Source organism: Nymphalis io, chromosome 20, assembly GCF_905147045.1.
Source record: "Nymphalis io chromosome 20, ilAglIoxx1.1, whole genome shotgun sequence".
Classification (NCBI taxonomy): domain Eukaryota; kingdom Metazoa; phylum Arthropoda; class Insecta; order Lepidoptera; family Nymphalidae; genus Nymphalis; species Nymphalis io.
In genome coordinates this window covers 10,987,759-11,001,513 of record NC_065907.1, presented here as the reverse complement: position 1 = coordinate 11,001,513, position 13,755 = coordinate 10,987,759, and the positions used below count along the sequence as shown (strand labels likewise).

Here is a 13,755-nt window from a genome sequence, read left to right as displayed (position 1 = left end):
ATAATAAGTTGAAATCGAAATATTATATTAAATATAGTGCGAAAATAATTTTCTGGCAATCAAATAACGCTGAGAGATGGGTGTAGTTGTAATTTAGATTTTCATTAACATCATCATCGCCAAAATTTTCATCGATAAATTATCCAACGATAGTTTGTTTTTCTATTCTTTTCTGCTGTAGCATTTTAGTGGCTTCAGCCATTTTTCGTAAGTACGTAACAAACACCTGCAGAAAATTAAATATACCTACTGTTATAGTATATTTTATAAAATTTTAGTCCATCAGTTATTATGATTAGAAATTTAGGATTTCCAATTCGAGGCGAGGGTTGACAAATGAATAATGACATTATAATTGTCATATTTTTGGCATAAGAGATTGTTAAATTGACAATACCTACGTCAATTTGTCATTTGTCAAAATAATAATATTGTCTAATTATAAACATAACACATGTGATTGACGTTATCATACCATTTTAAATGGTTAATTTTCCTTATATTTTCTTAACTTGTTTAAAATAAGGTATAATAATGACTATATTTCACGATGAAATAGAAATCGAAGATTTCGAATACGACGAAGACGATGATATGTATTATTATCCGTGCCCATGCGGGGATAGGTTTCAAATAAGTAAGGTTAGACTTTATTTTGTTATAATATCCACCTCATAAACAGGCGACCGTATGTTTTATAAGTATCTAACATACAAGAATTAAAACAACAATATACCTTTAACAAAAGGTTTAAATGACCATCACAACTAACACATAACCTTCACTTTTTTAGTATATTTATCATAACATTTTCACATGCATTTATTTATTAGGCTACCGATTTTTTTATGTTAGTATTTAGTGCTTCAACTATTTTTTAAACATTACACTGAAAAAGAACTAAACAATTTTCATTTCTGTTATCTTAATTAATAGAATAATAATAGAAAATATAATAGAAAATATAATAGAAATAATAGAAATATCCTCTCTACACAACAACATGGCTTTATGCAAAATAAATCAACATCGACTAATTTATTAGACTATGTTATAGACCTGTCCGAAAACGTTGATCACAAGACTCAAATTGATGCTATTTACACGGATTTTACGAGCGCATTCGACAAAGTTAGCCATACAATCATGCAATCTAAGCTTATGTATTACGGAATCCATGGTAATTTGCTGAATTGGTTAGTATCCTACTTAAATAACCGATCTCAACGGGTGATTACTCACGGCTATTCATCTTTTGCATTTGTTCCCACATCCGGGGTACCCCAAGGATCCCATTTAGGTCCAATTCTTTTCTTAGTTTTTATTAATGATATAGTAGACAGCATTAAATTTAGCAAATGCTTAATATTCGCCGAAGATCTCAAAATCTACAGACCTATAAAAACGTTATCCGATTCTGACCTTCTCCAAGCAGATATAGACGCTCTCGCTAGCTGGTGCAATAAAAATAACATGGAATTAAATGTTAAAAAATGTCTTCATATAAAGTTTACAAGACGCAGAAAACCGATATTATCTAAATACTCTATATCTGGCGATCCTTTATCCGAGGTTAATTCCATTCGAGACTTAGGTGTACTTATCGATAGCAATTTAAATTTTATTAATCATCTAGACAAAATAATATCAAAAGCTTGGAAAATGTTAGGATTTGTAAAACGAACATGCAAGGATTTTAAGAATACTCGCTCATTGCTCTGCATTTATAATTCTCATGTACGTTCCAATTTAGAGTATGCATCAAATATATGGAACCCTTTTTATAACACTCATATCGAAAGACTAGAGCGAATACAACAAAATTTTACCCGTTTTCTTGCATACAAGGATACTAGTTGTCCTTATCGCGCTAACTACAACAATAGGCTAAAACATTTTAAAATGATATCACTTAAAAGTCGCCGTGAAATCAGCGATGTCTTGACCCTACACAAACTGATCCATGGTCAAATAATGTCATCCGAACTACTTCAGCAAATCAATTTAGTTGTTCCCCGCAAAATTCCTAGACACCCAATAAAAAAGCCTTTTAGAACTACAGCTTTTAAAACAAATTTAGGTAAACATGCACCCCTCAACAGAATAATTAATTCTTATAATGAATATTCTTCTAACGGCAATATCGACATCTTTGCCCAAAGCAAGCCAACTTTTGTGAAGCTCTGTAAAGATCTCATAGTATAACTTTAAAACCATTTTATTCATAAATTAATTATTTCTACCCTTGTAGATTTTTGTTGTTGTATTTAAATTTTATTTTATGTTTTGTTTAATTGTCTATAATTTATTCATCTTTTTTAATTTTTAGTTAAGACATAATTAGGTTAGTATAGTCTTATCTTAAGGTCAATGTTGTTTACACCTGTAATGATTTATTCACCTAGATTTAATACCCTGTATCTAATGCTAAGTGAATGTGTTAGTGATAAGTCGATGGTGTAACTATTTCCAATAAATAAATAAATAAATAGATAAATTATAAATGAATTATTTTCATCTGTTGTAGGAGGAGCTGATGGCGGGTGAAGAAGTTGCCACATGCCCCAGTTGTTCTCTTGTTGTTAAAGTTATATATGACTTAGTAAGTTCTAAGTTTTAAATTATTTTGATAAGTAGTTAGTACAATAGGCATGACTGATTTTGAAATAACCTTCTATAATGTAGGTACATGTCTACTATTACTGAAAATACTTTTATTTCAGTAATAAACTAACTGTTTACACAAAAATTGGATTTTCATTTACTTGAATTTCGCTCGAAAACACTCGCAGGTGTCATGGTGCCAGCACATGACGTCACGCCTCAATAAACAACAGTAAATGTTGTATTATGTCTATACTCAACGAAGAAAGGCAGAAAATATTGTGTTTTTCCTAAGGTTAAAAATGAATTCCAAAGTTTAAAAGTGGTGTGCGGTCCCTCTGTGTAAAAATACATTCGAATGCCAACCAGATCGAAGAGCAATCTACAGAAGCAGAATGACCAAATATAAGTAAGCAACGAAAGATGATGGTTCTTGAAGAATGTAAAAAGCAATTAAAAGAAAGTATGGTTAAGAACATTTTGAAGAAATTGCAAACTGAGGCAGAGATTCACAAAGATTTATTATATATTTATGATATATTTAGATTTATAGAAGTATTCATAAATATGTAAATTCACAAATTCAGTACTAGTGGAGCTAAATGAAATACTGTCTTAAAAGTTCTTACTGGTAAAAATATTAGGGCTCTTCATATGCGAGTAATACTATATAGCTAACAGAAAAAAACCTATGATAACACTAAAGATAAATAAAAATGTACTGACAAGGAAGTTTTCACATTTCGAAATTCAGATGAGCAAGTCTTTATTTGATGAAAGAAACTCTCCTAACATCAAATTAGAGGAATTTGCCTTAACAAAACCTTGTTCCATCATTGATAGATCTTAGATGTTTTATTTTCTTTACAAAAACGCGAATAATCAAAGACTCAACTAATTAAATAATGCAAAATAATTTTGAAACGCGTAAACACAACTGTTCAAGAGAAATGATTATAGACATATATTACGGATACAGAGGCGTGACGTCATTCGCTCTGATTGGTGTTTCATATAAAATGGCCGATTGCAGAATTTTATACTTTTATTTTATTAAAAATCTTATTAATCTCAATGTGTATATTAAAATAGGATCATTTTTTAGAATCCTTTTAAAATAGTTTCTTCTCTGAAATCATTTATTTTTTAATTCTTTAATACTGTCATCATGCCTATTTTCGATTGGGACAATTAATTATTTATCATCTTAATATATTTTTTAGGAAAAGTTCAAGGCTGAAGCTGAAGAAGTACAGAGTGAATGCAAAGAAAAGGAAACAATTAAAGTTTAATATGATAGCGTCAATATAGCTATATAATAGCTGTGAAAGTATTAACGGTTATGTTTGAAAGAGATGCATCACAAAGAGTGGTCAAGTCATTCTGTTGATGAGGTGTTCAGTACTGTGATGGCACTGACATGTGATAACACAAATAAATACCAGTTATATGTGATAGATATTTTATTTTACACTTTATAAATATAATTTACAACACACATTCATTTAGATTTACCAAACAAAAGCACTAGAGATAGTAAAAGTTTCATATTATTTGTCAATGTGCAATTGGAAATTGATTTAAATAATATTCTATCTTTATAAATCTTGGGAGATATTGATTACAAATATAGTTAATAGTAAAAACATAATGCAGTTTGACTAGCTACTCGGAATTACTCCAAAGCCTCTATCTATGTTTAAGCTTCACATTCCTCATATATATTGTCATTTATTATAACTAAACTAATGACCTATTCATAAAAGCTTTTACGATAGAAATAAATTTCTATTTCATAAAATAAAATAAAACTAACAAATATTTATTTGATCTTTGGATTAAAATATCTTTCAAGCTAGCAATAAACAGTCTTAAATTTCATGATTTCATTACAATAGTTACAAAACTCATAACATTTTACGGAATACATACATACATGATCACATAGTAACTAAACATTCAAATCACTATAAGTACTTCATTAATTACACGTATACATAGGGATACAAACAACATTCACTATCTGATTTTGAAAATGATATATTTGGTAATTACTTTTTAATAAAAAAGCTATTATGTACAGGCCCCATATTATGGTACGACTACTAGTACTTCAGTACACACATCATACACATCATACACATCACTGGTACATAAGGGAGATCACATTTACATATATCTGATTATTGATAATTAAATATTGATATAAATGTAACAATACATACATAAAAATTACTTATTGAACACCATTATATAGAACTTCATTGGAAGGATAAATTTGAGCTACATAAGATGACAGAATACAATAAATGACTATTTATATCATTTTACACATAAGCTACGAAACAATTGTAAACAACAAAGCAATAAATAATGGAATGCAAATATTCACTATATTATGTATAAGCCAATTTTCGGTACAATTGTAATACTATTTGGTCACATGTGTAAATTATATAATTTCTTAAGTTAAAAGAAACAGCATATGCATGAAAATTATAAAAAAATAACTAATTATATTCACAAATAAAATACGCAATGTATTTATATATTAGTGGTGCAATATATAGTGCTCTGAATAGTTTAAGTTTCAGAAAACAGTGTTGTTGACTAGAGAGAACTTGTGATATTTTAACATAACTACACAAATGTCACAGTATTTTAGAATATTTGAAATGAATAACTTGAACAATGGCATTAACCTGTCATTTAATAAAAATAACTTGATTCATCGTTAACAAGCGTTTGGGATACTCGTTTTTGTCTTTTTAAATATAATTATCACTATCTACCTATTTTTAAACATATTTGATTGCAAAACTAATCAAATACTGTAAGCGCAATTTTTGGTACCTATTTAAAAAAAAGGATCTAAGTTAACTCTACATGTAGGTTCTTAGAAGTATTAACTGTTGCACAACACGGTACAATATGGTGGCCATAGATTATACAATAAAATTCAGTAAACAGTTTTAATAGTTTATACAGTTGTCATGATTTACAACTTTGGAGTTTTCTACTGTCTTACCTTTACTGAACACTAAGCTTGGAAGCTCAGTAAGTAGGCGGGGCGAAGTCCTATGCAGTCCGCGGCGGACTGGTGGACGGGAGAGGGGTTTGTGTGGTGGGGAGTGGAGGGTGGCTGTTGTGTTGGGAGGGCACCCCCGGCACGCTGAAGTGGCGCACGGCTGCTTCGAGAGCGACATTGTTGCCGCTGAAGTAAGCTGATACAGCATTGTGGAAAAGTAGAAGTTGTTTATTCATCACTTTTACCTGTGGAAACATTTAGTTGATATGGTTTCATTTTGTTGAATTATTAACAATCAATTTATTCCTTTTGCTGATTTTTAATCTTACATTGGATCTAATTGCACAATGTATTCAATATTATTTATTTATTTAAAGAAGAGGAAAAATTATAGGCATAGGTGAGGTAACCTATATTTTAAATTAACAGACATTTCTTGTTTACTTTTTGAGTTAATAATTAATTTCAAAACATTCTACATAAGGAAGTAAATAGAGGGACTATGATAACTAGAGTTGTAGTCCGTCGTGCCTGCAAGTACCGAGCCGAGTCTGGTTCTGTGTAGACAAACTGATAAGTTTAACCCGCTCGGACTTCACACGACGCTCGCCGGAACTGACCCGGTTCTCATGCAGCAACTTGAGCTTGACGGCGGAGTCGTCCCGCAGACGCTCGTAGTGGCGCCGGTGCCGCTCGATGTTGGCCAGCAGCAGCTCGGGCGGGTTGCCGCCGCTGGCCTCCAGCTCGCTGCGGTAGGCGTCGTACTCCACCCTGGCGAAACCCGACGTCACATAATGTAGTAGCTCCCGAATGTATTCAATACTCGTTCATGTTTTGGGTTGGGTTCATTGTCATTGCAGTTTAGTATCAGTTTGGAGAAACAAAGATACACAATAAAACCAGTCGGGTCTAGGCAATGCAAGTTTTCGTTATCTCAACTAATATGCGACATGACACACTAGCAGATTGTGTAATCTGCTTGTGACTGGGACAGCTCCCGCCCCACTCCGTCACAACTCACTACTCGTGTATACTGTAGCTAAGTTTTATGAATACTTTTTTATGTATGACCATTATGGTCATGACTTGAACAAAGCTATACTAATTTTTTTCCTCTAATACGATGAAAAAATACTATCACGTCATCGAGTGGAAAATCAAAAAAAAAAATTAAAAAAAGGTAAAAAATTAACTTGACCATATAATTAATTTTCATGGACAACTTGACCAAAAATATTAGTATGTTTTTTTGTTCATTAAATAACATTTTTGGTATGTTAGACTGTAATCTGCAAGATTTCCACATATTGTTCAGTTACAAAACATAATAAAGCTTTTGTCTTTCATCAAATTAATTAATAGTTTTTTCGTAATGTTAACTCAACGAACAAAATTGACCTTTGAATAATATGATATGATATATTAATTAAATAAAAGCATTTTTTCACATGTAATATTATAACAAAATTAAATAAACATCAAAATATTTCGTGTAACTTGATTTTCATTTGTGTTTGTTAAATACATGTAATATTGTAATTTAATCGTAAGTCTTACCGCGCAGCTTCATACTGCCGTATGGTGAGCAGCGTATCCTCCATGGTCTTGTTGGTGAGCGTGTTCAGAGCGTTGTTGAAGAAATGTAACGCAGCCAGCAGCGTCTCGCCGTTACGTGTAAGCGAGCGTTGCGTGTCGGCATTGTACAAGAACCTGGAAATGGTTATATATTAACATCGTTACCGTTTTGATAACACTGTCTTGGATAGAATGAAATGGGGCGTGTACTGGTTCTGCAGCTCGGGAGACTTCTGCGCGAGGTCGGCGAAGGCCTCGCCCAGCGCGCGCTGCGTGGCGGCGGCGGCGGCGAGCTGCGCCGTGAGCGCCGCGCTGAGCCGCAGCACGCCGCTGTACTTGCGCTGCGTCTCGCGCAGCATCTCGATCTGCGCCTCCAGCTCTGCAACCCACCAGTGCGGGATTCAACCGTGCGAAAAGGCTATTAGGCTCCATCGGATTGAATTACATGATCTTCTGTTATGGTGACCCCTGCATCTGATTCAATTGGTAGGCACGTCGATTCTCCTGACATTTAAAATGGACATTTTATTATTTTATCAGTAAACAACACCTTATAAACGTTTACTAGTTTATCATGTGATTTAAATTATAAAAACATTAATAAATATAAAAGGATTACCAGTGTCTACGGTCCGTGAACTCTTGCCAAGCTTTTCATACAGTAGTTGCTTGGTGCACTTATATGTAGAGACACTCCAGTTCTTGATGGATTCTATCTTGGTGGAGCCTGCACGCAACAAAGTACTGTTTCCGGCTGCACCATTCTGTGACACATCCGGAGGAGCTGCAAATATTGTTTGTATTGAATATTTAAATTATATTCTTTTATAACAATTAGTGTAATTGTGTTCCTTAACTTTATTTACCTGCATTTTATGATGGTGATAAAGAAAGGGCTAAATTTTCTTCACTGTTTACATAAGGAATATGCATATTACTATAAATTAAAATTTATGTGCCTATAATACTTTAAAAAGTTTGTTGAAATGAATTGCAAAGAGTTAAATTTCCAGGTGTAGCTTCCACATATTTCATTTTACAAAACTACCGGTATGTATGTTTATATGTACTGTAGTATTTTCGATTTCTATACTCAATAATAATCAACATGCATAAAACAATTACTTTAATTATGTATTAAGTATCAATTTAAAGTTGTTTTACCGTAAGCCGGTGGAAAAGGCATGGAACGAGACGTCGGGAACTTGGCCTCTGTTCCTGATGTTATAGAATCGCTAGACTCGCGCAGCGGTGGAGTGTCTTTCAGCATTTCGTGAATACTTCTCTCAGATTGCCTTGAATAATATGTTTAAATAATGCGATTATGTATGTCAACAAAAAATTAAATAATATAATAATCTCTTAGGAAACCAAACTGGTCCATATTACTTATTTTATTGAACGAAACAAACAATGAAATGTAACATACCACTTTGACATTTCGTCGGAACAATCTATTTTTGTCCTTATCGAATATAAGGCTTGATAATAAAGTACTTCTAAAACTTGTACATAAATTTGTTATAACATTATTTATATCGAATAAGCAAATACCTATTTTTTTCAAACAATTAGGTATTACGATATTGACAGTAGACAGTTTGTCACATAAGTCAGAAATTACAGAAATACATAGGTACATGATACAGATAGTAAATTAGTGACAGCTGACAGTCCTATAATGACTTTTTGTTTTCAATCTGTTCGTTTGGTTCAAAAAATAAATAAATAATAATAAGTAATAATTAAAATATGTTTTACTATAACACATACACACCTATATTTTACTAGACACTGCCTGATAAAATACATAAACAGACTAAGAAAAGTTACAATTTTAAAAAATTCGGCATGTACAAGACTTACTTTTAGTGAGTATGTTGTAAAAAAGGTACAGGTCACACTAAATTTCGAATACGTAAGTATTATTATTATTTCAAATACCAAAATTTTGATTCGAAATTTAGTAGATAGCGATAGATTTTTAAAAATGTTTTGGTTCAGCTAATGAGTAGCCAGTTATTATAACGAACGATAGGCAAATTGTTATTTTTAATTTTTATACATATTTATCATCATATAAATTAAGTATAGTTTCACATAAATCAACTATAATAATGTCATGTCTACAGTGTAATGTCTACAACATTATGTAATGTAATGTCTACAACATTTGTGTTGGTGGCTAAATCCAATATAAACAGTTCGCGCTAGCTACCGAGTACTTCTAACTCTCGCTTAAGTTAGATTTGTCATTTGTTTGTTATTTTTTTTTTTACTACTATAAATGTAGAGGAATGGAAAAATGTCTGTCTATATGCTATTGAAGAGGAAAACAATTTTAGGGTAGAGCTGAGGCTTAAGATACAATATTAGAACGATTTATTGTTAACATAAATGACTTATCAGATGAAAGCGAAGATGAGGGTGACTTCGAAATATTGGAGTTATAGAAATTTATGTAACTTTCACTCACAAGTTTATGTACTAAAACTAAGCCATATGTCACAAAAAAAATTACGAATGTATATTTTTGAGTACATCGACGTGATGAAAATGTAACGATCGCCTGACTGCTCATTCTACAGTCGGGTTCAAGCACTAGCGTTGGAAGAAAGTTATTTAGAAATTTATTGATAAAATATCACTATATTGTATATTGTATATTGTTTACATTGGTATTTATTCTGGACATAATAAATTAATATTGAATGTTAGGTTTATTTAATAATATTCGTAAAAGATATTGTATACTCTGTTACAAAATAAAAAATCTATAAATAATTTAATTATTGGTAGAGGTACGTCGAGAGGCTCGAAATGTTAAGTACCTATAAAAAAAATCTGTTTATTTATTTATCTGCTAACGGTATACTACAAATACAAAAACGTCCCCCTGTTGAATTGGGTTAGCTATATTGAAAAGGTAGGTAAATCTAATTTCTTTCAATTTTAATTGTGTAATATATTGTAATTTTTATTATAATAACTAATTTTGCTGTTATTTGTAAATTTCACGGCTGCTGTATTCTTAATTCAATTTGATACAAGATTTTTGAGATTGGTTTTTATTGTCTTAACAGACACTCACAAAACTCTTGCGAATCTTGGAATGGATTTAATATAAAACAAAAATAAAAAATAGATTACAGTTAAGGTTTAGAATAAAACTACTATTTATGGCACCAATTATTTTTAATTAAATATGTATTACATTAAATCATTACGTACATTAAATATATATGTAGTGAACTATTACTACTACTATCTTATATGATTCTATTACAGATATTTATGTATAATAAGTGCATAAACTTATATTTAGGAATGGAAAGGTAATAAGCTTTTTGTGGAATTTTATTTTTGTAACCGTTAATAGACATTAATACATAATTACGCTATGATATTTATTTATGATGTAGGCAGTTGTACGATATAGGTACTTTTGCTTATGTTTTTCGTTAATAGAAATGTCTTAGATATTTGTACCGTAGAAATAGATATAATTTTAAGTACGTAAGTAAAATCGTTACTTTTTTACACATGCTTTCAGACTAGATCTTACTTTATTATTCGGTCGGTTACTCTAATTATTTACAAATGTAATAAAATGTAAACTAATACTAATTTTTTGTACACATAATATCAAAATGAAAATACTTCTTGTAAGAAATTAAATGCAAACGTTAAATAAATATAACAATAATTACGACAGACATGGTTAAATATGTAGTCGATAAGGTATTTTGATAGGCAGTAGGTATGCACTCCTCTTGTAGATAAACTCTGTAATATCGATAAATAACAGATATTATCTGTAGCCGTTATTTAATATAGATTTTAAATGATTAAAAAAGTAAAATTAAATTTTAATTACGTCATGGGTTTTCACAAATTATACTTTTATTTTCGTATTGTTGATATTGGGTAACTTCCAAATTTTAGAATTAGATGAGTATGTCTAAAGACTAAATAATGACTTTAAGTCTAAATTTATAATAATATAGTTTATAAAAAATATATTCACGTAAAAACCAATCTGTTAAAGCTTTTAATTGTTCTGTACCTTGTTAATCGAATGTCACAATAAATCGTGATAAAATATAGTTGAGAAATCGTCGTACCTATGTCGTGAAATTTTAACCAATGAATTTAAGCCTTTGATTCTTATTGCCAAAATATAATTATTTGAATTTGCAACATAATGTATGTTGAGTAATAACTATCTAAGTTTTTTTTTTAATTTGAGTTGTATGAGTTGTAGTTGATCAACAAGATCTTTTGTATTTTGTAGTATCGAAAAAGATGTCATAGTTATTTTACTTAAACCCAAATAACTATTTGACAATAGTTCAATGATATTTAATATGAATTTAAATACATTTACAGTTAAATCACTTGACGAAAGGCATTATTGTTTTCTGTATAAAAAAGTTAAAATATAACAACACTATTATAAGATGGAAGAGATTCTTAAATAGCTTGTTCTGAAGTTTATAGACAAAAGTAATATTTCTTCAAAGATGTATGTTAAGTCACTCGTGTATGTTGACGAGCGCGGCGCAGGGCGCGCGCAGCGGCCGGAGTTCTGCGCCCGAACTCTCGCTCACCACGAGCGTCTCCTGCGGGCAGCACGACGTCTTCATAGACTCGGTCGATGTTTTGTGATTCTGTCATCAGGAGAGGAGAATATTGTATATGAGTTTGCAATCAACGAAACGAAACCTCTTGATATTACATTTCGATTTAAATGACAGCTAATATTTTGTTAATTATTTTCTTTAATTTTTCATATGTAATAATTCAACCGTTTACACTTCGACGTATCATGGCGCCAGTATTCGATATGATATTCAGTATAAATAGTCTCTGTATTGTTGGGGTAGATATTTATTACTTTTAATTTCAATTGCAAATTAACGATTAGTAGCCAGTCGGGACGAAGCCAAATAATGGCAGACAATGTATCATTGTTCCGTTATTTATAGAACTCTGTTAATTCATTATTACTTCCAGCCTCGAAAAGTATGTGTTAACATATTTACATGTATAATATCAATAAAGTACTAAAATTCATGTTGCATATCAATAAAAAAACCGTAGGATACAGTTTGTTTATTTTCGTTGTACAGTAAAACAGTTCGACAATTTATTACGTAAAATTGCACATTATTTTAAACGACGGTGATTGAGCAACGACAGATTTTTTGTCATTAATATTTCGTTGCTAGTTGATTCAACCTTCGTTACGGCTTTTAATATTATATCGGTTACTGTCACAAATGTGGGAGATTACCCACGTTTCGTATGGTTGCTAATTGCGGAAGTATAAATGTAGACTCGTAATATTTTCTCTTATTAAATATAGTTCAATTGTCTTATAGTGTCTAACACTTTTAGATATTTACTTTTTTTTATAGCGCGTTACTATTACTAGGCAGTAACTACACGATACCACTGCACTTTGGGGTCTAGAACCAAAGCCGATAGAGCAGCTAATGTCATATGTGCGCTTCGCGACTTTTTGTTGGCGTAGCCAAATGAAGAGTACTTTGTCATCGAGCCGTACGGAAGTTGTTTGTTATTGTTTACCTCCTCACCGCTTTTTAAATTGCAAGTTCTCTTCCCAATATCGTATAGAAATGATCGCTCTTTAAGCGACCGCCTTTTGTACATATTTTGTCACTTGGATAAATACAATAAAGCTCTTAATAACAGGTGTACAATAAAGCTTATTCCATGTAAATACCTTCTTTCCTATGAAGCATTAAGACCCACCCATTCCGACCAATAAAATGTATAAGTAAGTAATTACCCGCTTAAAGCAATGTGCTATGGAATGGCATAGCGCCGTCGGTGATAGATGTCGGCGCTGTCGCATCAAAACATAGAGAATAGGATCCAGTACGTAGTTGAGTAGCATCAGCACGTCGGACAGAGCTGCCAGCGTGCCGAGACGTGACCAAGCGGACTGTCCCAGACCCAAGTACAGCGCTGATGTTACCTGTTGATTTTAAATCATAAGGAATCAAATAAGAAAATAATTATTTTTAAATAAAAAAAAAAACATACCGCTGGTTGAGAAGTAAGGTTTAGCTTGTGTATACTTTTTTTTTTTTTTTTATATATATTCGCCGGGAGGGCAAATGACTCTACTCCACCTGATGGTAAGTGGTAGTAGAGTCCAAACGCGACGACGGCCAGTACAGACGGGAAAAACGTTCTGCACTAGCCGCCTTCGCCTTGCCGGCCCGCAAGATGCCTCTTCACGCCTCGTTTGAAGGAACCCGGGTTGTAAGAGGAGGGGAATACGTGAGCTGGTAAGGAATTCCATTTTTTGGAAGTGCGACAAAGAAAGGAGTTGCCAAATTTCTTTGTTCGCGATGGAATTGATGTCACAGTTAGGCGGTGACATCGAGAACCAGCTCGCGTGGACTTAAGAAGGAAGGGGGAAGCAGGAATTAGAGAGAATAATTCCTCAGAGCACTCGCCGTGATACAGTCGATAGAAAGCGCTCAGTGCTGCTATCTCACGACGCAATTGTAAAG

The 13,755-nt window shown here is 32.1% G+C and overlaps 3 protein-coding genes across 3 annotated transcripts in view; 1 reads left to right on the top strand and 2 right to left on the bottom strand.

The window, feature by feature from the left end:
- The first annotated feature begins 426 nt into the window (after positions 1-426).
- Positions 427-4,059, top strand: LOC126776452 (diphthamide biosynthesis protein 3). Its single transcript, XM_050498974.1, has 3 exons — positions 427-642; positions 2,528-2,602; positions 3,828-4,059. The coding sequence occupies exons 1-3, from the start codon at positions 535-537 to the stop codon at positions 3,894-3,896; spliced, it is 252 nt and encodes an 83-aa protein (XP_050354931.1). The 5' UTR covers positions 427-534; the 3' UTR covers positions 3,897-4,059.
- A 224-nt stretch (positions 4,060-4,283) lies between these two features.
- LOC126776386 (arfaptin-2) lies at positions 4,284-8,793 on the bottom strand. Its single transcript, XM_050498879.1, has 7 exons — positions 8,637-8,793; positions 8,372-8,502; positions 7,827-7,991; positions 7,418-7,586; positions 7,190-7,342; positions 6,253-6,403; positions 4,284-5,877 (listed from the first exon to the last, which is right to left on the bottom strand). The coding sequence occupies exons 1-7, from the start codon at positions 8,645-8,647 to the stop codon at positions 5,683-5,685; spliced, it is 975 nt and encodes a 324-aa protein (XP_050354836.1). The 5' UTR covers positions 8,648-8,793; the 3' UTR covers positions 4,284-5,682.
- A 1,689-nt stretch (positions 8,794-10,482) lies between these two features.
- The window catches only part of LOC126776366 (prostaglandin E2 receptor EP2 subtype), a 30,592-nt gene continuing 27,319 nt past the window's right edge, over positions 10,483-13,755 (bottom strand). Inside the window, exons 6-7 of the mRNA XM_050498831.1 lie at positions 13,023-13,211; positions 10,483-11,877 (exon numbers count right to left, since the gene is read on the bottom strand). Coding sequence (XP_050354788.1) covers positions 11,743-11,877; positions 13,023-13,211 — 324 coding nt within the window. The 3' untranslated portion in view covers positions 10,483-11,742. The remainder of the gene's footprint in view (positions 11,878-13,022; positions 13,212-13,755) is intronic.